This window comes from Hemicordylus capensis, chromosome 2 (assembly GCF_027244095.1).
Source record: "Hemicordylus capensis ecotype Gifberg chromosome 2, rHemCap1.1.pri, whole genome shotgun sequence".
NCBI lineage: Eukaryota > Metazoa > Chordata > Lepidosauria > Squamata > Cordylidae > Hemicordylus > Hemicordylus capensis.
In genome coordinates, this window is record NC_069658.1 from 34,679,763 (window position 1) to 34,706,500 (window position 26,738).

General features: G+C 41.1%; 1 protein-coding gene across 5 annotated transcripts in view; it reads left to right on the forward strand.

Moving 5' to 3' along the window:
• Nucleotides 1-26,738, forward strand: part of NDUFS4 (NADH:ubiquinone oxidoreductase subunit S4) — a 62,342-nt gene that overhangs the window by 27,766 nt on the left and 7,838 nt on the right. For 3 of the 5 annotated variants that reach the window (XR_008316695.1, XM_053298581.1, XM_053298580.1), the window contains exon 3: nt 25,230-25,402. Coding sequence is in view for 4 of the 5 variants with exons in the window: in XM_053298581.1 (XP_053154556.1) it covers nt 25,230-25,402 (173 nt within the window). In the remaining variant the exon portion in view is untranslated. Of the gene's footprint in view, nt 1-12,997; nt 13,062-25,229; nt 25,403-26,738 lie in introns of all 5 variants that reach the window. The other 2 variants (XM_053298583.1, XM_053298582.1) reach the window with 1 other exon arrangement.

A 26,738-nucleotide genomic window follows, 5' to 3' on the forward strand; every position in this document is an offset into this window, starting at 1 on the left:
GAAAGAAGAGGGTTCCTATATACATTTATGGTGGACAGGCAATAAATCGAGAGGTTATTGGGACTTAATATATAACGAGCTTAAAAAATATATTCAAAATGACTTTTCCCAAGAGTCCAGAATCAATACTATTAGGTATTGATAACAATGCTCTCCCGAAGAAATATTGGACACTCTTCATGTACTTAACAGCGGCAGCAAGACTGACATTTGCGCGCAAATGGAAAGACAGTCAATGCCCGTCTAAAGAGGATTGGATTCTTAAAGTACTAGAAATGGCAGAAATGGCTAAATTAACATCACTACTAAGAAATAAATTTGAAGAATTTAAAAAAGAATGGGACCCTCTTCTTGTCTATTTAAAAATACATCACAAAATGGATTTTTGTCAGGCTTTTGAGGGCTAACAACAAATGTTTCAAAAACACCCCAAAGTTGTTTTCTATATGAATTACTGGGGAGAGAATGTTTAATCTATAGGCAAGATCCGGTTATTGTTAACAACACTTGTTCCAATGATGAGATGGAACTCTTTATTGTGTGTGTTTGTGAGTGTTTGTATCATTTGTGTTTGTCCTTTTTTGTTGTGAAAATTGAATAAAAAGTATAAGGCAAAAAAAAAATTAAAAGTAATTTAAAGGTAAATACAGATCAGTGTAAAGGTCAGATGGATCATCTGACAATGGAATTTATAGGAGTAAAGGAGAAAGTATCCACTGAATTTCCTTAAAATATTCTTAAAACCAGTAAGCAAAATGGATGTTCAGTTGACAGGTTAGAACATCTCTTCAAGGTCCTTTTATTAAAGAAGGTGAAAAACAATTTGTAGTGCTGTAAAGATTTAAATGTTTCCTGGTCTGGCAGCAATGCTGTAGTCAACATGGTTGTAACACCGCTGTTTCTAGTTTTGCTTTAGATGACACTGGTACATGAATGAATTAAAGATATTTCAGTCCTGGCAAAAGACAATTCAAGGACAAATCTTGATCTGTTAACAACGAAGTTAAGTATAGTAAAGCAGCAGTTCTTGTCTTATGAGGTTTCCTTGTACTGTAAGTGGTACTTGTCAGTTGAGTTTAAGGATTGAGGTGGAAATGTTTGATAAAATTTGCAGCTTTGATAATAAACACAGCAAATGCTACCAGTTTATCTACCTTCATGTTCTTCAGATAAGATTGGTTGTGTCAAACTGGCCATCGGGGACAATAATAATTTGCCCTAGACAAGTGGGAAATATTGATTTATTCTTGAAATGTATACCATGGATGTCTTGGTCAAATCCAAAGAACTCAGTTGGAATTAGCCTGAGGATATAAACATGCTTTAGATAAAAGCTGATTTTTAAGGTTGGTTGTTCATGATCTCAGATATTGTGAACTAGGAAGGTGGTGGATACACAGACAGTTTGAAACTGTTGAAAAAACTACATTAAAAATGCAAGGCTTAAGAATATAATGATCCAGCAGATACAGTTTTTAATTGAGATATAATTTTACATTTATTGTAAAAGCATATGAAAGCGTAAATATTGAGAGACGATTGGTAGACTTCAGTGCTGCTTACATGTTGTGGTACATGAGTTTTTGTTGCAACAACTAAAGCATCTTGTCAAATGAATTCTTCAGCTACTTTGCTCCAAGCACCTCAAACACCATTTGTGGCAATAATGTGCCAACATAATATAGCAAAGGCACTTCAGATCCGGCTGCTGAGAAAAGTACCTTGCTCCTCATCCCAAAGGCTTTATAGAGCTTCTTCAAAGTGGCTACTGCCCCCAGCCAGACACCAGGCTGAATCACAGTGCAGGGACAAGGGACACGAGTAAAAAGGCTAGAGCCTTTTCTCGAATGCTAGGACCCTCATGCTCTCCGTTATTCTGTGCTCAAAGAAGATTTCTAATTTTCCTCCCTTAGCTGCTGAAGATTTGTTTTACTGTCCCTCCCCCCCCCAATATATTCTTACAGCTAGTTCCAGTTCAAAGCATAGTTGAAGGACAGCTGTACCTTGGACACAGGCAGTGGAAGGATTATAACTGCCATATGACCAAAGCTTTGTGTTTAAACTGAAGGTTATGTCAGCGCCAGGGTTTTCTTTTCTGCCCCCTGTACACTTAACAGAATCGGAAGTATATTTCTTTTGCACACTTATTATTGCAAAAATTGCTGAAAATATAGAAACAGTACAGTCTTGCTTAAGATAACTGACAAAGATGATTGAAACACTCCATGGCTTCTCACAACTATTTTAGTGTGTATTTGACTGCATAAGGGCCAGTTATCTCACTAGATCAATACTCTTGGGTATCCTCCAGTGCAATATTGTGTTTTCTTGATCAGAGGTGTTCTTACCCTCAGAACAAGGGGACCCAGTCCAGTGGCGGGCCTCCTGCCACCACCCCACACTCGCCCCGCTGCACTGAACCTCCAATTTTCTTTTTCATAATTTCAGCCGCCATGTGCACGGCGGGTGTGTGTGTGTGTGTGTGTGTGTGTGTGTGTGTGTGTGTGTGAGCCGAGCAGGCTTTCTCCCCGCCACCCACGGCGGCAGATGGAGCGCCTATGCGCTGGAGTGCCTTGCAATTCTCAAGAGCCACTGGGCCGCGGGGGTGGGGGGAGGCTTGTTTAGCTTACTCCTCAACTGCGCACATGGTGCCTGAAATTATGAAAAAAAATCAGAGGGGTGGGGTGGCAGCAGGAGCCCCCAAAAGCAGCTTTGGGGGGGGCTTGCCTAGGGGGCCCATGGTGGAAAGGGCAGTTCTTTGGTTGGAAAGGGCAGTTCTGTGGATCCAACCCATAGGGGCATTCTGTAGAGAGAATATTGTGGCTTTCTTCCTGTGCTTGTCTGCTTGATATAGGTTATGACTAGCTCTGTTCTTACACTGTTCCTTAGCCTAAAGGATATAACCTTTCTTTTTGTTTACCACAACACTGATGTTTTCTATTTTGAACACTTGATTCTTCCCCCACCCAGTCTGACTTTCCAAGATTAATTAAGGAACCTCAGAAGTAGATCCAAGACATGCCTAAATATCTTGGCATGTAGCTTTAGTAATGCTTCTTAGTACACAGAGGTCATTATTTCTTGAAACAAAACTCAACAAATTATGCCTTCTATAGGTCTTGCAGGTCGCAGTTTTGTGTCTCTGCAGGTGGGTTTTAGAGACCCGGTTTCTTTATCCATGATTTTAAAAATAGGCAAGGTTCCTGGGTGGCTGGAATGACTTCTGATGTCATTTTTGGCTGCCATTTTGTGGCTCAAAAAAACAACAACCCTGAAGATTTTAACAAAAATTTGGAGGATTTGTGGGTTGGGGGTTGCTAGCTAGAGAACAAGGTACTGTGCTTTATTCCCTCCTGATCCCTCTTTTTTTAGCCTAAGGAACCTAACTACTGGATTCCCATTGGGGTAAGATTTCGTTATTCATGGTTTCTGTATTTGCAGTTATAGGTGAGAATGGAACCCCCGTGAATAATGAGGGCCACCTGTAAATACTTCTCATTCTTGAAGGTCTTCATGCACATTAATACTGATAAGCACAATTATTACATTTTGTTTCTATGCAATCTTTGTAGAAAATGAAGCATAGAAAATACATTTTTTCAGACTCATAAAATTTCTATAAACTTCAATTCTCTAATACAAGCAAAGCAAACCTTTAGCTATAGGAAATGAGGGACAAATCAGTAAGGGTGGCCCTTTGTGGCATACATAATTTTGCCCCAAACACTTGCATATAAGAGCACACAGGGCTGTGGTAGCAGTCCTGCTGTGTGCCTGAAGCTGCTGTTTATGCAAAAGCTTTGTTAGGATGTCAGCCATTATGTTTGCTGTGTTACATCATTATATCTTAGTGGCTCACATGGTATATAGGCTTAAACCTCACAACAGGCCAGTAAACTAGCTGTGCTCAAGGCTCGCCCACAGGGACGTATTCATGGCAACTAAAATGGCTTTTGTAGGCGGAGGCGCTCTTACCCCCGGACCTTGGGGACCTGGCCCATGGCCTCTAAGGTCCAGAGGGGCCTCCTGCCATGTATAAAAGTATATAACTTTTTTAAAAAAACCTTTTAATTTTAACTCTGGGAGGGGGCGGGCTCCAAAGCCATTCAGGTCCAGGCACCAAAATCTCCTAGGTGTGTCCCGGTTTGTAGGGAGGGGAGAGAAGCAAAAAACAACACACATCCCCCTTCTCATACTGCAAGGCAAATGCAAGTGCAACTAGTTTACCAGCCCCTTACAAGATGATGGAGCTCTTGTTCTGCCTTCCTAAGCCAGTGTAACATTTCAGCCATCAGTTTTGGTATATGTCTGACATTGTTCCAGTCATTCATTTCCCCAGAATATTTCACCTTGAGCTTCTGCTGTATTCTCCTGCCATTAATTGTGCTCTTGATTATCACTTTGAAGTCTACCATGTTAAAAGTGATAATCAAGGCCACAATTAGTGGTGGCAGATTCAATTCTTAAAGTAGTACATGTGAAACTACAAAGCAGAAAATAGAAACTATTTATAAATGGGCAGACCTCTGCAAACACTGCAAAGTGAAGTTGTCTTCCCTTTATACCTTTGATATAGGCTGTCATTTAGGAAGTAGATTGTTTAGCTTCTTTTAAACAAAATGGTATTGATACAAACACAATAAAATGTCACCTGATCTTAGTCTGCAAGTATTCTTAAAGAAATATTATAGGCTGATATAGACTGGTTAGCAAAATGTAGCCTGTTTTGAGTATGTGTACACTTATGTAACAGAACCATACAGCTACTTTATTGTGGATTCCTTTAACCTCCAAATGACTGCCTGCTGGAGTAAATATTACACAGGATCACTTCCTTAAAACTGGGATTTGATAATCTGTTATAGTGGTATTAAAAGTATCTTCTTAAGTTGTATATGCATATTTATGTTTAGATAAATATATTCACTTTTTAAAAGATTGCTAATTCATTGCAATTCATTGCCTGCCAATTAATTCCCTCTTAATTAGAATAACGTATCTCAAATCAGCCTCCAGTGCTTGTCGCCACTTGCTTTTCTAAGTAATTACTGTTTGATTAAGCATGTGGCAGTGTTAGCAAGCTCAGCTGGCTGGCTAGCGATACAGAGCTTTCTGCAAAATGTCTGCAGGCAACAAGTACTCTGCCAGCCGACAGACTGTATCTGTAGCTGTGGTAGATCAAACAACGAAATCGATATATTATCCTTGTTAGTAAAGGGTTTTATTGTCTGCCGAAAGAGAAGAGAAAAAATTTGCTTGAAAAGGTAGTGCTGGGAGATTATGCTAATTTTCCATCATGGCAAAGGATCATCCTTTGCCAGCTTTTCAAGAAATTCTGTGGACCAACAGGCAGCTCATTTTGAGTCACAAATCTGACAGATTTTATATATGTATGTATATGTATGTATGTATAAAAATATACTTGTGTTGGTGATTACTTTTAGTTTTCACAGTGAGGGGATAAAGGGTCTGGCTTTCATTTTGTCCGTTCCTTTTCTTTTTGGTGCATGGCAGAGCTATCTCCACAAGGTTATAGAAGTGTCTGAGATTGGGGTTGTACAATTTTCTAACATCTCAAGTGTCTGTTTTGTCTGGACTTTACTCATGCAGCATTCTTGTGCAGAAATTTCAAGGCTTTAGTCTGGAGCACTGGGTCAAAGGATATGTCTCTTTGAAGGGCAGACAGGAGGCCTTTTTTATTCACTAAGTAGTATTTCACTTTACATCAAAGAATTGCTTTTCAGACCTTATTATAGTGGCAGTTCAGTGCAAACCTTTAAAAAGATGTCTACTATATATGGCCAATTGGGGATGTTTTCTGAAAGATTCACCATAGTAATACTTGCTTGTTTTGGAATATATTTGGCTTTGTGTTCAAAATAGATACATGTAACACATTTTGAAGATTTAAAGTTTGCCACCCATAGTCTCTGTGATCCATCAATGATCTTGTATACATATGAGCAGACTTCTATGCATCTTATGTCCCTTATCACAAACTGCAATATACTTCCTGGGATTTGAGTTCTGGATTGGGAGCCATACACACAGTGTAAAATAGCTGTTGTATCTGTCAGAGCTGATCTTACATTGGGCAGGGTATACTAGAGGACTGAATTCAGCTTCCCTACCTCCTGGGGGGAAAGGAGATCCTGATTCCAGGCACTCTTTCCTTCCAAGCAGGTGACTGACATTGTCAATATAAACAGTATATGTCTGAGAATTCCTTTGAGGAAAAGCCATCTTTTGCATTATAGAAATAAATGCTTGAAATGGAATCCTTATTTGAAATTGGCTTTAAGAACCATTTAGTTTCTTAGCTTATGTCCACCTAGTCTCGAATTTTTCTAGAAAGTGTTTCCTCATCTTCCCTGAATAATGTGTTTCATTACCCAAATGTTCTTGTATTTAGAGTTTCCTGGTAGCCAATCTAAATTTAGTTTTTTCTGCCAGCTGTGAGCTAATTGTACTCATGCTGCTTCTGCCTTTGCTTGTATGAAAAACATTGTTATGCTCCCCTGAATCCATTTTAAAATATGTATGCAGACATAACCAAAACCATGATAAAACTCTACAGGTGACACTTAACCTGTACTGAGTAGAATGGCATGCTGCTTAGAAGGGACAAGTAGCTCCCCACTAGAGATGCATATGAAATTGATTTTGCATTTTGTTTTGAGCTGAAAAGAAAACACAAATGGCTGGAAAGTTTTTTAGAAACAGCGGTCGACCCAGTTGTTTTGACAGAACAAAACTCAAAACATTTCAAGTGTTTCGGCGATAGGGAACAATGAGGAAACTTGAAATGCCCCATTGTTCCCCATGGGTAGCTTCTACGGACACCAAAGTGGGTTGGGTGCTAGGGCATGATGGGTGCTAACTACCTACCAGTGTTCTTCGTAATTTTTTTGTCTGTGTGTGGAATGAGTTTTGTTCTGGGCGGCAGTATCAAGACAGTGCGAGCACACATGCATTCAGAATGGGACCTTCCTGATTTAAATCTGAGCGGGATCTAAAATTAACTGAGCAGACATCAAAAACCATGTGAGTGCACACCTTAGAGGGAGCACTGTGCCCAACCCACAAAAGAAATGGGCAAGAGGGCAATTTTAAACAAATTTCCAACCTTCCCCCCAAACCCCCATAGGATCACATGCCAGAAAACCAATCAGCAAGAGCAGGGGGGGAGCCTCCAAAATGGTGCTTGAAACATTTTGAATTGAAACCCATTGTTTTGTTCTGAGCTTGAAATCCTTTATTTAAACGGCCCATTTCAAGTCAAAACAGTTCTGTGTTGAAATGTTTTGCACATCCCTACTCCCCACCATGCTTTAGTGATCTTCCTTCAGTTGCTGTGGCATCACCAGGGGAAAAAAAATGAGGGGGGCACAGAAGGAGCAAAGTGCTTTCTGGGTTGGCGAGCTGTGTCCCACATAGATTTCTGAAACAGAAAAGGGGGCCAGAGGGGCAAACTATTTGTTTGTGGGATAACTTGCCCACCCTTGTTCAGCTGGTCTGTGGTGTTGCTTTCCATGTTACTACAATTCTGGATTGTGTTCAGGGTATTGCATCAAAAGGAGTGCATGCAGCTATTGTCTTTTGGTTTTCCATAAGCAGTCTTTAATCTGAATCACTGAAAGGGGTCCTTGACTTCAGTAGAAGAAGCAGAAGAATCTGCCTTTCCTGTCCCTTGATTTTCCTATTTGGCCTGCAGTTTAGAACCATGACTCACAGCTCCACTTGTAAGACCTGCTATCTCCATGTAATGGAAAATCCAAGCTCCTCATTAATGTCTCCCTGATCATTGCTGCCAGTGGTAAAAATTCATCACAGCTACGTGGATGACAAGAAAGCTTGCCCATACCAAATGGGGGCAACTTCTTTGTTTCTCAATTTTGCCTTCATGGCTACTTTTACGGAAAGCTTGCAGCATCTTCAACCACATGGGTTAATGCCTTGAGCCAGTCTGGCATCAATGTTGTTAGAATGTGATCATTTGAAGAGGGAATAGACACCTTTCTTGGATGCAACAGCAATACTATCTCTTTAGGCATGATAAATATTTTCAATAACCTGAATTTGTCAGTATCTGGGCTGAATTTTCTTCTCATCTGTCTTATATTAGTTGACCCTATTCCTGTTTAGTACACTAGTGTCCATATTTGTAAGGCTAGTTTTGACCACAATGATTTGCCTGCATAAAAAGCAGATTGGTTGTATAATAATGCCCATTCTTCATAGTATTTTTATTCCATTAAATTGAACTTTAATGGAATAAATTGTAAAAATGTAAAATAAATAAATAAACTTGATGTCCCAACATTAACTCTGTGTCATATAATCATATTGATAGTAGATCTGTTAATAACTTTTATTGGGTCAGAATGTGGAGCAGACTGCTGAAAAAAACGCAAACTTCTTAGCAGTATATAAATATTTGTATTTTCGTATTCTTAGAGTTCAAAGGCAGACATTAAGTTACATTAAATGTGGTAAAATGCAAGCAATTCTGTATCAAGAAACAACATCCTATTCAGGTTTTTGTTCACAAGAAAGTTAAAGACAATATTACAAGTACTGGAACTTTTCTGCCTTTCAGCATCAGCAACGTGAACTTATTTTAACATTAAATCAAATGGTAGAATGCACTGAACAGCTTGCCAGCACTGATAGAGTTAACTGGAAGTGAACCCATGGCCTTGATTGACAGACTGGTGACCCTAGGCCCTGACCAGTCAACCAGGTGGGCAGGACATGAGGGCTCCTGGGGGCTGCTGGAAGGAAGGAGGTAGAGAGTGCTAGGGGAGAGAGGAGGAATGCAGTCTCTCGTATGGTGAGTCTGCAGGTATCTCTGAGGGTCAGAGATTTACAGGGGCTTGCTCTTGCCCGGGTTTTGATGAGCTTCAAGGGGGAATGAAGTCAAAGTTTTGTGGCTTCGGAGGTTAGTGCAGGAGAAAGTATTTCTAGTAAGACTGTGTTAGAAGTTGTTTTACTTTCTCTGTGTTGCTTTGTATCTCTAATTATCTGTTTCTTGTGCCTGAGTAACTAATATTAACTACGTTCCGCCAAAAAGCTGAAACCTAGACCAACTAGTTTGTAGAAGCTTAATAAAAGGTTTTTATCTGTTTTTACAAACCCTCACAGAGTGTTTGATTAACTTTCAGTGGAAGGGGGGCACACTTCCAGTGCAATCTGTCTCTAAAAGACGCTAAGCAAGCTATTGCTAGCCCTCACCATGTGCAGACATACATGTGTGGAGCACTTGTTTTTATATTTGCCTGTTAGCAAGGGGAAGCAAAGTTTGAAATGTAGATTTTTAATTGCTCCAATTCCCATTAACGAAAATTATTAAGGAGGGATTTGGTGGCAGCAATATAAACTACCAGAGCCTTTTCTTTATCACTTGTCTTAAAAGTTAAAGATTAAACTGGCCAGGGGTGTAGCTATAATTGAGTGAATGGGTTCAAAGAACCCTGGTCCCCAAGCTCCTGAGGGGCCTCCAGTTCCACCCCTCCCTATTTTCTTCATTATCTCCCTTCTGAGGGGCCAATGGGTGAACACGGACCCCCTCTCCCCTAGCTACGCCTCTGACACCAGCTAATCAGCCTGCTAGGATGTGGGGAGGGTTAAGTCATTGTTTAAATCCTTCCTCACAAGTTAGCTGGCTGGAACCAGTCATTACATGGCTGACCATTTTGTAGATGACTACCTAATACTAGCAAACTACATTTTAGACTAGCAGTTAAGGGGTGGAGTAGGGTAAGTAATGTACTTTTAATTTTTTTTTTTTTTTAAAGAATGTATATGTTGCCACTCAATAAAAATGTATTTTCAGGGCAACTTACAAGTGAAAGCAAAATATAGTATATAAGTTTAAGAGAGCGTCTTCTTCACTATGACCCACACTGCACATTGAAGTCATCTGAGGAGGTCCATCTCCAGTTACCACTAACTCGTCTGGTTCGCTACACAGGGACGGGCCTTCTTGGTTACTGCCCCGAGATTGTGGAATGCACTCTCTTCTGAGATACGATCCTCTCCATCTCTGGCATTTTTTAAAAAACACCTGAAAACCCATCTTTTCACCCAAGCTTTCTCAGCTTTTTAAAATTGTCTGTTTTTAATTTTATGGCTGTTTTTAAATTGTTGCATTATTTTAACTTTTATATGTGTTTTAATTGTTTTTATGTTAACCGCCCAGAGACGAAAGGTTGGGCAGTATAGAAGCTGAATGAATGAATGGATTAATTAATTAATTAATTAATTAATAAGTGACAATGGGAACTGTGCAAAGAAATGCAGTAGATACAGGCAGCATAAAAACAACTTAGTAAAGAATTAGCCTCGGGAAATAAAAAGTGCATTTGGCACTGAAAAGGCTTCATAGTAGGCACCAAGCAAGCCTCTTTGGGGAGAGCATGCCCAAATGGAGCACCACTGTTGAGAAGGGCTTCTCCCGCACGCGCGCGCAAAGCATTACTGGGAGCTTTGCCGAGCTTTGCAGAGCCGCAGCGGGGAAGGGGCGGCAGGGAGGGATCCTGCCGCCCCAATTACTCTACTACTTACGGCGTCAAGCGGGAAAGCGGCGGGAGGGGTAAGTAAACCCTCCTGCCGCTCTTAAAGCAACCCGCCACCCCAGTGCCGGACCGCAGTGTGGCGCTTCCGTGCACACTCCTACACAATGAAGAACCAGGTTCCATACCCACTATTGTGTTTATAGAGACCTTGCCTCCTTCTCTTAGCAGAAGATTGTGAAATCTGGTCACCACTACCCTCATTTGTCTGGCAAGAAGGATGGGGCAACAAATGCCTGGGGCAAACCTGTGAGAGTTTCATTTTAATATTTGGTTAGAGATACAATGAAACTTGAACATCTTATAAAAATTTGGGGAAACTTCTCTTTTTAAAAAGTGAATTGACTTTTAGCTGTTTAAATGTGTTGCTGATTCAGACTTCTTTTACTGAGTGTATTTATTTTAAATTGGAGTTGGCAGCCCACCCTAACAAATGGGAGGAGTTCAAATAAAACAGATTTCAAAAAATTATTTGGGTACGGTACTTTATACTTGCTGATGGGAAATGAGTGAACAAAAGAGCACCAAGCTGCTTGGTTCTGTCCATTGGGGAAACTGAAAACTTCTAGAATTAGTGTTTAATGAAGGTGTAAATGTCCTAGGCAAAATACAGTAGATGCTTACACTGTTAATAGCCATGACATCCCTAAAGCATAGCGATGCAGAATGCTAACATTGTGTAACCATTCTCTATTGTGTACTGTTAATAGGGTAACTGTTTTGATTCTTTTCTGACTGCACTACCTGCTGCATATGGAGATTGTGTTCATTACTTGATGCTTGTTTTCTGCCTAACAATACGTAAAGCAGCATGAAAGTGCAACATCTCACATGACTCAGGATAGAAAGGGGGGAGATGAGGAGGTGGAGGGTGAAATAGCATCAGTTCGGTCGAGGTTTAATTTCTAAAATCCTACAACCTGTGAAAATGAGATCTCAGAAGGTCCTAGGGTAGAATGCCAAGTAATATATTTCTGATCTTACAGAGCACTGTCAGCGCTTAGGGCTCTTAGGTCCCCTGCTAACTGAGCAAAGAGGCACCTTTTTAAAAGTGGTGATTCTGTTTATTTAGCAGGAGAGCAACTTGCCTTATCCATCCCCAGCACAGCATCGCTCCAGTGGCTGTTGCTGGTGTCTGGGCCAGAATCTGGGCTGTCCCGTCCCCCTCAGGGGCCATGACTTGCACCGCAGACACCCCCTGGCGTCTGATGTCAGCATGGGGCGGGGCCAGGGGGGCAGAACCCCGGGCCACTGCTTGGCTCCCTGCACTCCTGTTTATGTTTCTTTTTTTTTATTGTGAGCCCATTAGGGACAGGGAGCCATTTTATTCATTTATATCTATGAAAACCTCTAGGGGAACTTTTTGTTGAAAAGTGGTATATGAATATTCATCATATTCGTATTACAATGCATGCACAGGGACTGGAGGAGTCCCTCTCGGTACATCCCGCAGTTCCTCAAAGCATGCAAGCTTCGGTAGGATGACAGCCAATGTTCTGAGAACAAGTATACTGGACCCCCCCCCCCCTTTTTTTTTTTTTGCTGGGCTATCCTAGCTGTTCCTTGGAGACATTAAAGCTCTAAGCTGTTTTGACCAGATGACATCTTCCATTATTACACATTTGCTTTCTTTTCCTGTTCTCAGAATGTCAGACAATTGGGGTATGTGCCTTTGCTTTTTCTTGACTTAGGAAAGCTCATTATGACATTGTTCTAGGCCAAAATCTTGGCTTTGTTGCCTGAAGATGTCCATGCCATCTCTGGCTCTTCCAACTACACCCAACTACAGACCTCATCCTCTGTGAATCCTGTAATAGTCCCATGCATACTTGACCTTTCAGATGCTCTCTACTCCTGCAATGGCTGCAGGTTTCATTTATGAAGCCTAAACGAGCTCTGCGCATAACACAGTGACTACAGTACAATGTCAGTTATGAAAGTGTTGGAGAGAAATAAATACCCTATTTCTCAGCAATGCTTTTTCAGTAACATAAGCAGTGATCTACCCAGGAGAGTCAAACCAGCAGTCCAAAAACATCAGTTTGGCTTACTAGAAGGATCATTCTATCCCCATCACCCTTCCCCCTCAAGCAAAAGTTCCTTCTTTTTACGCATTTTGTTCTCTTTTGATTTTATACTGAGAAATAATGCCCATTGTGTGGCAGAATCTGGTGGCAGCAAGGTAGCAGTGGCACACTGCCAAGATCTGCAACTGAGCAAATGTGGTGGGAAATTGCTCCCATTTGGCCTTTGTCAGCTTTGCATGGCACAGTGCTTCTTTCTGGGGAGATAAAGATCCAGAAATGTAGCCTTTTTCCTTTTCGTATCTTGTTTCACTGGATTGACTTTGCACTAGTTTCCTTGTATTAACTGAAAACTGCCAGATACAGCAATGGATGTAATTCAACCTTTTCTTTTTTTAGGGAGTCTATAATAAAATACTTGAGTGTCTGCCTGTACAATACGCAACTTTCCCTTCTCTCTGTGGTAAAGTATAACACACTTTCAATTTCAAACTACTACTTTGTTTTGGTGAGCATGTGGACTGGTTTTCAGATACAATGTTGGCAGAATTTTAGTGCACCTGTGGACACATACACCAGTTGTGTGTGTTGGTTGGGGTGAGGGGGAGGAAATTTATCTGAGCAGAATAAAACAGCTGCAGGGCTATGGCCAATGGTTCAGATGATACCTTGGTTTGGGCTTTTTTCTCTTTTGTTTTTGTTGCAGGGAAGGGAGTTGAGGGATGGTGGTGGTTGGGATGCCAAAGCAAACATTACAATTTCACATAATCTATTATGTGGGGCAAATGAAGAAAAGAAAAGAGATCTTCCAACTGGCTTTATAATCCCTCTTTTTCTTAATTGCAATGCCACATTGTTATTAGATTGGATTCCTGTGTTGAAGGTCCTGTTAAGCGGGGTGGAGGGGGGTGGTATCTGTAAGTTTGCATATTATTAATATGGCTAAAATAAATGAGTCTCAAGACCTAAGATGCAGCTCTAAAACTCAAAACATCTATCCTTGTCACTGGGAAAAACATTAATAGGCTACTTAAAGTCTTCTTTCAGTCCATACATTTCCATATATGGGTGATCAACCCCTGACATATGCCACATTTTTGTTGAAAGTGCTGAAAGTTATAGACCAAACCAATGTACAGACTGTCCCTAGTCTTTTCACCTGCAAAGGCCTTTTCACACATGCTTGAAACTGTACTGAACAGAGAGCCGCAGCTCTGTGTGTGTGTGTGTTGTGGGAGGGAGATAGAGGCACTTGTTCACATGCAGTTGTTGCCTCCACTTTTTCTTAGGTGGGCATTTGATGCTTTAAATCTTATTACTTGAAAATGTGATGTAAAAAGACCCCTGAAAGAATACTATTGAAGAAGAGAAAGCTTATTGTTCATCCCTTTCCTGAGATAAATTGCTTTTCTTCTCTAAATTCTGTTTTACTTCCCTCAGTTCCTGCTGATAAGCCTCAACCAAACTGTTGTTGAGTTTCTCTTTCAGACAAATTCAGTGACCACGCAAGAGCAGAATTCAATCCTCTCCCTCTCAACCTGCACCCCCAACCCCCACAGTTTGGCACTAAGAAACAGTTTGGCACTAAGATCCTCAGTCGGTCCCGAGACCCTTTGGGATAGGCCCATAGTTATCATGGCCACTATGAACTCCTGAGCCGCCCCAGACAAATTGGTCTCATAGTGGACATTGAAGTCCCCCAGCACCACAAGCCTGGGAGACTCCAACACCAAACCCAAGACCAAGTCGGTCAGCTCAGTTAGGGACTCCAATGGGCAGTGGGGCGATCGGTACACCAAGAGAAGTCCCAGTCTATCCTTGGTCCCCAAACTTAGGTCCACACATTCAATATGGTCAGACACTTCCACAGGGAGCCTGGTCAGGGAAAGGTTATTCTTATAGACTACAGCCACTTCACCTCCCCACCCACATCCCCGCACCCGCTCCTCAACAGAATACCCTGGAGGGAGAAGCTGGTACCAGACTGGGCCACCAGCCTCCCCCAACCAAGTCTCTGTAATACATACCAGGTCTGCCCCTTCATCCAGAATCAAATCATGGATAGTTTCCAACTTATTCTGGACAGACCTGGCATTACAGAGGAGCAAGGTGAGAGCCTGTGAGAGGTTGGCACTGCTCCCCAAGGTCAAAGAGCTGGCAGGGCAGCCGGAAGGGGAAATAGCTAATAGATTTCTGACTTCTCTTCCTCTGTAACGACACGCTGACCTGCCAACTTTACTTCCTCTATTCCCCACCACCACCGGAATAGCCATCCCACAGTCAGTGGACACACCCTCTGTCTCCCCATCCCCAGACAAACCAAGAAACATCTGAAACACCCAGAATCCAAAAACAACAACAGAAGCCAAAAAATATCACCAGGCCCTTGCCCTCGTTGCTCCCTGAATTGGCTCCCCCAAAGGGGCGACTCCCTTTGGTGTCGCCCCTTCAGTGGCGACCCCACCGCCTCAGTGCAGGTAAGTCTGCAGGTAAGTCTGTGTGGGATCGGGGCCAGAGGGGGTGAGTCAGCAGTTCCTGAGGGTCAGCTGCTCAGAGTAGCCATCTGTCCTTTTATAAGCCCAGAAAGAGGGCTACTCTGAGCAGCTGACCCTCAGGAACTGCTGACTTACCCCCTCTGACCCCGATCCCACACAGACTTACCTGTAGGGTAAGGGGGGCACCCCTCCACAAGCTAGGGGGCACCAAGGCTGGCAAACTGACAACAGCAGACAGTAACCACTCAGGCTCTCACCACTGGGTAGCCACTGTCTCTGGGAAGCAGATTTTACAGCTTTCTCTTCCCTACAAGGCTTCTGGCAACTTAGATACCATATCTGGGATGGTTGGGGGAGATCAAATGGAGAAAAACGGCATCTGAATCAACCTGAAATTAATGTGTGTGTGTTTATTGCAGAAAAACATTGTTCAGAGTAGCAAAGAATTTCTTTAGGGAAAACCTGCTCTTCCTCTCCCCTGCCTCTTGTCTGTACTGCCTGTTTCTATTAGTTAGATATGTGCTCGTGTTAAATACTTATTCTATTTGAAAGTCATCCTAGAAGACATTAGGGTATGGAGAGGCATCGTGAAATGGAACAGTGTGAATCCAAATTGTCACAAGCAATTCAAGGGCTAATGAATGAATAAAAACACAGACACTGCAATTGCCCATAGTTGTTCCAGTTGCATATTTTAACTACACACTCTCTGACTTCTTTGTTTTACAGATCCAGAGCTTTTCCTAGGGAGACCTATCTTGCTTAATTTGTTACAACTTCTTAGTGGCCTTTAAAAAAAATATAGGGGTATCGTAGCAAGCTTCTCTTAACTGTTTCTGAAGCAGTGATGGGTTTTCTTTGGCCTCTTTTACATAAAAGTATAAACTGTGGAGGTTAAGTAAGTTGGGCAACCGGAAGTAATTACTAAGGCCAGTGGCATTTTTGTGGTTTAATAAAGGCAGAGGCTAATTATTTAGTTTTTTATTTAAGTGAAATGGTGCCAAAAATGAGGCTCCTGCAGAGCAGCTGCACTCCTTCAGTGTTACCCTAATTTACCTCAGACACAACTGTCACAAACAGAACTTTTAAACTTGATATATAGCCATGGAAGCAAGGAGCCTTTTGTCTAGAGTGCATGCAGAACTCCTTTATACAAATCAACCGGCAGATGATGGACAATGATGAAAATTTGATTCTTTGAAGTCATAATGGTCATTGAAATGTGTGAAATTCTGGCATTGAAAAGAGGGCAGCTAGCAAGGCTTCGAATCTTGGGTGGCTGCTGAAAGCTTGCTGGGAGGTTTTCTGCATTTTGACATCAACTTCCCCATTGCTTGTTCCTGGCTTCCTTTATTTAGAGAGGAGGAAAAAGTTAAACAGTAGATATTTGCTCTTGGGACTTTGCACAACTATTTGTGGATATAACTGTGTGATATGTCAAAGTGTAGATGTGAAATTAGCATGTATTTTTTAATTCATGAAGCAAAAACTACTGATGTTCAAATGTTATGAATAACCTGAGGTAGCATCATGATTTTTGTTTGTTCGTTCTTCCATTTTACTTCTTGGATTTTTAGTTGGTCATTTTGTCAGTTAAGAGCTTCTACTGGTAATGCTTTCCATAGCAGTATAGTTGAAATGACATGATTTTTCTCAGAAATGGAATGGGGTGCTGGTAAAGAAACTCTCCATTTTTAATCAATGATTTGATTTAAAACAATCCTTCTTTGTTTGCCTTTTTGGAAGTTGTTAAAAAATAAAGGATGGAATTCATGTCATTAAGTCTGCTTGTATAATGAGATATTTTTAATTTTTTAGAAATCTAAATGATTTGTCCTCCTTTCTGTTCTCTTCACTTTAAATGTTATCATTGCATCCCTGCATCTGAAAATATGCCTCAGAATGGAGCTCTAGATCACTGCACCAATCAATTTGTTAAGTCTCTTCGTTAAATATTTTGAAGTGGTTTTTTTTTAAGATATTGACCCAATATTAGGTCAAAAACAGTAATGAGTTTTATGGCACCTTCAAGACTAACATAATATTTTAGCATAAGCTTTTGTGGACTAGGTACACTTCATTAGACAATATTAGAGAAATTCCACAGGTGCTATCGAGCCTGAATTTGAACATGAATGAATGCTAAATGTTTGAAGTCATTAAGCACAACACTGCTAAAGAGACAAGAAGGTAAATTTAAAAAACAACCCTCTCCCAACATCTTTGTCTCAGAAAGTTGGTTCACAGGTAGTTTCACTGAGAACTTGAACTCGGAACAAAGCACTGGAGACACAGTAGAGAGTTGGACTTAGTTCTTTTCAAGTATTATATTGTTTTTAATGGCGTCTTGAAGCGGGAGCTTTAGCCCATTGAAATGTCGCTAAAAGGACAGGTTCTTCTGTCAGTAGCTGAAGCTGTGTGGATGAAATGATCACAATAGAGTGTTGTAATTCATTTTCAAAGTGTGAGAAATCAGTTTGTCTAGACTGAGAGTGCGCCTACAGGGAATAGGAATTTTAGAGCTTCTGTGCTTTTTAGGTGTCAAGTATGTGAGAGATGCCAAGCCTTTATTCCATATCTTTGGCAACAGCTCAGCTATGCTACAGTACCTTACATGTCTACTGCAAGCAAAAACAGCAATTCTGTGTCAGGACAACTTGGGCTTCACAATCCAGAAACTCATTGTCCTAAACAACTGTCTGTTCAATTGCCAGCTTTAAACGGGGGGGGGGGGGGGAGTGTAGCGGGGGGAGCGGTGAGATATCAATAAACAATTGCTGTATTCCCAGAAGGCATGGAAACTTTGGCTGTAATGAATCAAAAGTACAACAAGCTAGCAGCATCGTGTAGCTATTTTAAATTATTAAAGAAGGCCCTGTTTTTCTTCTCGCTCTGGAAAAAAAAAAAGGCTTTCAGAGGATAAAATCCCATGCCTCTACTAAAGGCTTTGAAAAAAAAGAAAAACAGTGCAACCAATCAAATACCCAGTATCTGTGGCTTGACTCTTTCATATTAGGCTAGACCTTTTTCTTCATTAGAAGTAATTTACAAACCTAACAAATCTTCCAAGGACAGCACGGTCCCATTGTAAAGCCATGTACTAGTTTAAAATAACGGCAGTATGTTGTCATGAGCCATCAGATTGGACTAAGGGAGAATGGCAAAAGAGACTTGACACAACATGTCTCAGGCATACTATAATTTTTAAAAAATGTTTAACTTCTAGTAGTAAATAAAATACCTCATCAATGAGATGCTGCTTTCAACAGGAAGATCCCTTTCCTGGGACCTGCTTTTCCATTAGGCTGAAGGCCGTCCCTTCCAAGGGAGACAGAGATTTAGCCTTTTCCTTCTTTGAATCACTAGAGAGCTACCCCAGCCTTCTTGAGTTTTAATGCAAGTCATATTCTTGCTCTGGCAACGTCAGTTACTCCTTGTCCAGAGCACATGCTTTTATGTACTCCAGGCCAATAGAGGGCTCTCTTCAGGAAGAGATTATTTGCTTTGTTTTTGAAGCACTAGGAGAGTACATGTTGCTGCATGTTATGGGTGTGCAGAAGACAAATATTGGGAGCCACAATCCAGAACCCCACATGTGTTTTGGACTCATGGAAAGTCTGGTGTGGCAGGGGAGAAACCTAGAAGCTGCTCATAGTGTTGGTCTAAGGCAGATGCTGGTTAATCCTCCAAACCATTAAAGCCTTGGTAGGTTGGAAATTTTAATGGCTTGCTTCTCCCTTAGAGGAGATGGTGGGTCTCTGAATTACAGCTGACAACTTGAATAATGAGTCTTAAGAACTGACATGAGGATTCCCACATTAAAGGCTACATCTGTTCGCACAAACTATTATGACTGGTATAGTGCAGAAACTGAATTGAAAAAATCCTAAAAACCTGTTACCTTGCAAATTTGAGAAAGAAGGTGCAAGTTTCAACCAGTTCTGTGCAGTATTCCCTCTAACAGGGATTCCCAGATGTTGTTGACTACAACTCCCATAATCCCCAAGCAAAAGCCATTGCAGCTGGGGATTCTGGGAGTTGTAGTCAACAACATCTGGGAATCCCTGTTAGAGGGAACACTGGTTCTGTGTTCTTTATGTAGTAGATAAGGTGCAGCACAAGAATGGGGTCTGGGTAGTGCTTTCCTGGAAAGTGGGGTGGGGAAGCCCCATGTTTTAAAGCCCCCAAATGGGGGCAGGAGCTCTGTGTGCACATTTGGAGGATTCTGGAGATGAGCAGCAGCTGTGCAGGGCTGTGTGGAGGTACAAGTAGAGGAAACACAGCTGGTGGGGAAGGGGTAATACTTGAATGCAAGCCAAGTGGACAATTGTCTCAGCCTCAAAATATATTGGTGGGGGAGAGAGGCTGAGTGGAATGTGAGGGGTGAAGCAAGCATTCCATTCCACCAACCCCAGGACAATATGAGTCAGGCTGTCGTTCCATAATATTATTTACACAGGCTTTTTAAAAAAAACACCAAAAACTTAAAGTATAATAGAAAATTGGAAGTGTGTGTATCCCCATGTCTGAACATGCACAGACGAATAAATGAAGTTGATAATATGGGGACAGGAGGAAGAACATACGCAAGAAAAAATGACAGAAGGGAAGCTTGTGCACAAATAGGGAAAGCGACAGTCTGAGAGGCAATATAAATTTTTGAAACTGTAGCTAGCTATTCACAACTACAATAAATCTTGTTTGTTAGAGGACAGTTACAGATTGAAGCAGAAACCAGGTTCTGGTTCTGAGTAAAAAGAATGCAGCAAACTAATATAAGAAAGGCAATACTCTGTTGGGAAGAGTGAAGGCTGAGGCATGAAGAATGGGAAAGCACCTATTTAATGGCATCCTTTCTCATTTTTACTCATTCAATAACCTGTAATGAGTACCTAACCACTAGACATCTGTTGCTGTAGTAGCCCGTTACTTGTAACCATCTTCACGTTTCTCTTGTCTCCCCATAGGCAACCAGACAGCCTTTCAACATGCACAGAAGAAAGGTTGTTCCATCTCCCTCATGCTATGCAGAAGTAGGGCTTGTCACACCAGTAGGAAGGAAGCTGTTCTTCTGTGGCCTGTTTGGTTTTGTTCTAGATGGGCTCCTATGCCTTTCCAAAATGCTTAATAGATTGCAGTGCAGTACAAGCAGCTCTGCTCAGCGTAGAAATGCAGCTCTGAGGAGGACTGTGGTACTTGCACCTCCCTGCATCATGTAGCTTTCAAAGGCACTGGGACCCTTCATGAATAAAAAGGTTGGGAACTCATTCCTCTAAGATGCTGCCAGTTCACCTCCCAGTGATGTCATTCAGTAAGAGCTATAACTGTTTCAACTGTCTCTGTAATTCTCAAAATGGTTCGCAAATAGGGAACCTTTTAATTCTGCCGTTCCCATTCTGGAAACATTACCTCAGATGTCTTCACCAGGGTTTTCCGCTACTCATGCCATCGACTAAGGGTCTGCATCTTCCTCATGGGCACATCAGTGGAGCACAAGCAAGGGTGGAAGGATCCTGACCATGAGTGGGCTGAATAATTATCTGAGGCTGTCCATATTTGTCTCAGTGCACTCTCAGATGGCTGCTCCCAGTCCTTTTCTTTGGGAGACCATGGCTAGGGACCATTTGGTGCTGGGATCCCAATGTGTAATACATGGAGGGGGTGTTCATGTCATGAGCTTTGCCTCTAGCAGACCATGAAAGCACCATCATGGGTATGTATTGTGCCTGCTTCTATAGCTGTGTGGTAGGGATGTTGCTCTGTGGAGTAGGAGTCCTGGTTTTATTCTTGCTGTGCCTCTGGTTGTTTTGACAGTAAGTCAATGCAAACCAAAAGGCAAGTTGTTTTTTGTGGGGGCAACACTTGCATTTCCTGTGGTGGGTCCCATGTCTGTTTTCTTGCTGTTTCCTAGTGAACTGCTGGGCAGCTCATGGTTTGCTTCTGGTAAACTTATATATTTTCAAATTTGTATACCACCCCAAACTTCTGTCAATGGGCAGTACTTGCCATTGTAGCGCATATTGGAAGGACGGTATAAAAATATTGGAAGGGCGGTATACAAATCAAATAAATGTTCCTCCTTGTGTGTGGTTGGCCCACATCCCTTTCTTCTACAAAATACTGGCTCTTGCAAACAGCAGTACAAAAATTGGTTGGGTTATGTCATGCGGTCATTCAGCCATCATTGGTGCCTTTTGTGTATGACTCATGTGGCAAGCAACATTGTGTTTGGTGGCAGTTTCAAGAGACACACTGGTTCTGGCAGTGTTGCTGCATCATCTTTTGTTACTTCTGGTATTGTTGTTCTGTGGATTCTTCTGCTGAGAGCACCTAGGATTATGACCATGTTATATTGCTATAGCAGAGCCACCTGGCATAGTGGAAAAGTAGTTATTGCTCTGTCAATAAGTGAAGAAAAAAAATGGAAAGGGTAAGCAATATAAACAAAAACTAGCAGTGCTTGATTTTAAACATATTAAAAATTCATTCATGTTTGCGTGAATGACTGTACCTGCTTTCATGTTAAACATAAACCTGGGTACAGCTCCCTCAAATGCATGGTACAGATAGGTGTAGAGCTGTACCTGTGCTCAGCATACTGTGTGAATGACTGTACCTGTGTACACTCGTATTTATTTATTTGACATATATATGTATTAAACATATGTATGAGTGTTGAACATTATGTGTGAATAGAACTCGTCTGCTGCATCAGTATAATATGATCATAATCCTATGTGCTAAAGCAGCAAAATCCATAGGACAATAATACTAGAAGTTTTTTAATAGTAAAAAAAGTAGGAAAATACATATTCATTGGTAACAACTTGAATTTTATTGTTTGAACATATGCAATACAGAACTAATGTACAGTTACTCCACTTAAATCCATCACAATGAGTTGTTTGGATTTTCAGTTTTCTTTAAGATTTCCTGGTTTTCCATCTACTGCTACTAGTACAGATATTTTTATACCACTTTTCCCACAAGAGTTCTCAAAGCTGTTTACATAGACATTGAATACAAGATTCATGTTAATGAATGCTGGACAGTATTTTGAGTTTCAAACCTTTTTGGAAATGAGAACTGGGATTCTTTTTGTCAATGAAATGTCAAGTTTTTCTTCTTTACATGCTCTGATTCCAATAATATGTTTGGGTGAACGCTCAAATATCACCCATTGGCTTCTATCAACAGACAAGCTGGGACAATTGAGCCTCATCTTATTTTTACTGTAGGTGAAACACATTGTGTGAAGAGTGACAGTTGGTTGCCCAATTAAACAACCTTCCAAATGTTTCTTTGTTAGCAATCGAATGCCAATCTGTCAGGAGAGAATGTAGATTTGTGTGTTGCAACATTTTTGAGTAATAATTGGTATGTCTTCATATTTTGACTAGACGAGTATTCAAAATAAACATTACTTGGACTCAAAGAAAACATTTATGATTAAATTGTTAAAATATTTTGACAGTTTGCTTTAGGTAGTCTGAGCTCAGCTTTTATGTGTTGTAATTTCCTGTGGGTTTTTTTCTTGGTTCTAAATGCAAGACAAACATTTCACACTTGGCAGTTGTGACTGATCTCTCTACGTTTATTTTATAAAGTGAAACAAAAAGGGGGAGGTGAAAAGTGGAAGACAAGTCTCTTCTCCCCCCCCCCCCCACTTCTTCTCTCTCTCAAACAATGATCTGGTAAGAGCATGAAGAGCTTTTAAACTCTGTGACAGAAGAGACTCTGAAGTTGGTAGCTTCAGGCTTATTTTAAAAACCCCAATGTGCTATTTAAACTTGTTTGCCTTCTCAAATTTAAGTCATGTCATTACTGGTTTGGATTAGGTCTGTCTGCCTGTAGTTGGATCTGCACCAGTTCAGCCTTTGTTCCTGGAGAGAGGCAACGGAAGAGAGTCCAAACCCCTCTCATTGGCATTGTACACATAAGAATCTAAGTAGGCGGCAGCTTTGAGTTGCATCTTACTAGCTTAATGTGGTAGCTTTTGGAGGAAGTATTTGATGATCCACACTTTTGTCAACAAATATTAAAGGACTAGGATTGCAGTGCATATTTTATAGAATTGCTGGGAGTTTTCTCTTTAAGTTTACGTTTGTAGCCTGCTTAACTCTAAGAGCATGAGAAGGATGTAATGGTATTATAAAAGTGTAAAGACACGATGCTCTGTCCAGAGGTATCGTACACAAAATTGGATAAAGAGCATGAGAAGTTAAAAGGAAAGAGTTCCTGTCTGCTGAATTTAACCCACGCCTGATGCTCTTCTTGCATCACATTTCTACCAATCCAGTCCTCTCCCTCTTCTCTCAGGGTTGAACTACAGGTGCTGAACTCTGACATGCTGGTTCTTTTAAACTAAATAGCACTGGATCCCCTGTCCCCCTGGGCTGCCACCTGTTCTGGGGAGGAAAAGCTCCCATTGACACCAGTGGGAACTTTTTGACCAGGGCAGCTGGTAGGAGAAGGCTCAGTCAAGGCCATGGTGGCGTTGTGGGTTAATCCTCTTCATGCTGCAGTCCTCAATCCGGCTGCTATTTCATTTGAAAGAAAGAAAGTTACATTAAGCGTGTGCTTAACACTAACGTAATTTGATCCTCTGTCTGCACAGAATTCATACTGCAGCAATCATGTTTTCTATATACTGCCAGAGCATTGGGATTGTTATATATATATATCCATCCATTTTGTTTCTTTTCAGTTTAAATATGAATAAATCAATTCTGTGTACAACTTAGGTCTTTGTAAAATCAAAGGTTGGTTATGCTAGTGGCACCCTCTTTCCCGCAGTGCTGCTGCACAGCAATAATGGGGAAGGTGATTTTTAAACTTTGCCAGCCTTTCCCAACAGCAGCTGGGATCCAAAAGGTTGCATCATCATCACCATTATTATTATTATTATTATTATTATTATTATTACTACTACTACTACTACTGCTACTACTACTACTACATCATTTATATCCTGCTCTTCCTCCAAGGAGCCCAGAGCAGTGTACTACATACTTAAGTTTCTCTTCACAGCAACCCTGTGAGTTAGGTTAGGCTGAGAGAGAGGTGACTGGCCCAGAGTCACCCAGCAAGTATCATGGCTGAAGGGGGATTTGAACTCGGGTTTCCCCAGTCCTAGTCCAGCACTCTAACCACTACACCATGCATGGCGTGCTCTGATGTATGTACCTTGCTGTCTAAGGGTTCTCACTACCGTATCAAAAGATGCAAAAGACTCAGGAAGGTTGGGGGCTCTTTGAAGCTCATGCTGTACAGGGAGCATCATTGCTGTACCATTGGAAGACAATAGGCATGGTGTATGCAGGGAAACACTTGAGTGTACAAGCATAAATGTTTAGATTACAGACAAGTTGTTTAAAAAATGTGTAATTGGGTTTACTCCTGAGGCATTCCTTTATCTTTTGAAGCCCAAGAGCCTGTGAAATTGGGGCTTCGAGTACCACTGAGCTACAGACCCCACCCCATCTTGAAGCAAGCGCTTGCTTCAAGATAGGATAGGGACCATTGCTCAGTGGTAGAGCACATGCTTTGTATGCAGGAGGCCCCAGGTCCACTCCCTGGCATCTCCAGATGAGACGGAGAAAGAGGCTCCTGTCTGGAACCCTGTAGAGCTGCTGCCAGTCAGTGTCGATGATACAATGATAGTTGGACCAATGGTTGGATTTGGTATAAGGCAGCTTCTGGTGTAATCTGAAATCCATATACCACCATTTACACCTGAGCAGTAGTTCTGAGGTCAGTACAGTTAGTCCAGTGTAAGTTGTTCATGACCAATGACTACAGGAGACATTTTTACAATGACCCATTTAACACCATCTCTGCAGTCATGAAATCTGAATTCTTCATCCTGTTGCTGTAATTATTGTTAGTGAAGACTGAGATTCAAACAAGAGTGTTTGAATCCCACACAACACACACAAAATCTCAGGGACATGTGGTTCTTCAGGTTAGCAAAGCATTTAGTTTTGAAAACTGACCATAATTAATAGATAGCAGACATCTCTTCTGTATTATACATCTCGTTTTTTTCAATGAAAATGAGTTTTTTGTGACAAGAGTGAAGTCACATATGCATTCATAGGTAGGTCATATTGGACTATGTCTCTTTTCTTTGGTAGGATCTTACACCTTTAACTGGTGTTCCAGAGGAGCATATTAAAACCAGGAAAGCTCATATCTTTGTTCCTGCACGTAATGCCATGCAAGCTGGGGTTAACAACACCAAAAAATGGAAGTTGGAATTTGACACAAGGGAGCGCTGGGAAAACCCCTTAATGGGCTGGGCATCTTCGTAAGTATAAAAGAGTGACATGTTTACCACAGATTATGTCAAATGTTGTTGAACCTCATCATCATCTACCCTGCCATCATCATCATTATTATTATTATTATTATTATTATTATTATTATTATTATTACATTTATATCCCACTCTTTCTCCAAGTAACCCAGAGTACTACATACTTAAATTTTTCTTTCACAACAACTCTGTGAAGTAGGCTAGGCTGAGAGAGTGACTGGCCCAGAGTCACCCAGCTAGTATCATGGCTGAATGGGGATTTGAACTCGGGTCTCCTCGGTCCTAGTCCAGCACTCTAACCACTACACCACACCACACCATGCTGGCATATTTATGACATTGCTTCATCTGCTCTGATATCAGAGGCGGCTTGCCAGAGACATCTCACAGTCCTTTTGTCCATCATTGGCTTAGCTCTTTAAATATCTCAGCAGCTAGACTTGTTTAGGATCATGGACCTCATGTAGAGAAATGTTGGAGACGTTAGAATTCTAATTCCAAGGGGCATAAGCAATATTAGTTAACACTCACAACTGACCGTACATCATGGACTTTCAGGTGGAACCTTGTTAATGTAGTTAGTAAGCCATAAGGAGCCTCTTGAGAAAGAAAATGCTTGATTTTGTGTATATAGGCAAACTACTATTTCTTAACCTCAGTCCCATCAGTAATATGAAAATAATTCTGTTGCATCACCTTGCAATGTTCTTGAAAGGATTACTAGTATAACATATGTGAAGTGTTTCAAAGAGTACAAAGTGCAGTATAAGTGCTAAGTACTGTTTGAATCTGATATTAGTGGATCTTTTACTGTATGAAAATGGATGCCAATAATCCAATGAATTTAGATTTCAGAATTATATAGTAGCTTATACAGAATTATACAGTAGCTTATACTGTTTCTATATAATAAAGTGGTTTGATCAACAATGTTCTCAACAATATATAGAGTTAAGCTGATAGAGGCAATGCTAATTCTACTGTCCTAAATATGTTTAGCAACATATTTAGACTGCTGTTGCCCAAGGCAGGCTACAAGAGGCTGGAAAATACCTTCGATTTCCTTCTCCACCTAATTTAATAGTGAGTGACCTCCAAAATGAGTGTTGGTGTGTGTATGTAATACAATAGCATGTGGCGGCAGCTCCATAGTGCTATGGTCACTTGTTAAATTCCAGGTTAAACCCTTGTAAACAGCCCCTTATAATTGGCTTCAGGCAAAATGTTGCATAAAAGCAGCTATCCAGTTCATGATCAATCTTTGCATATTATCGGTCACTTTGCTTTCTAAGGGTAGGAGATGCTGAAGATTTTGTTAGGCAATAAA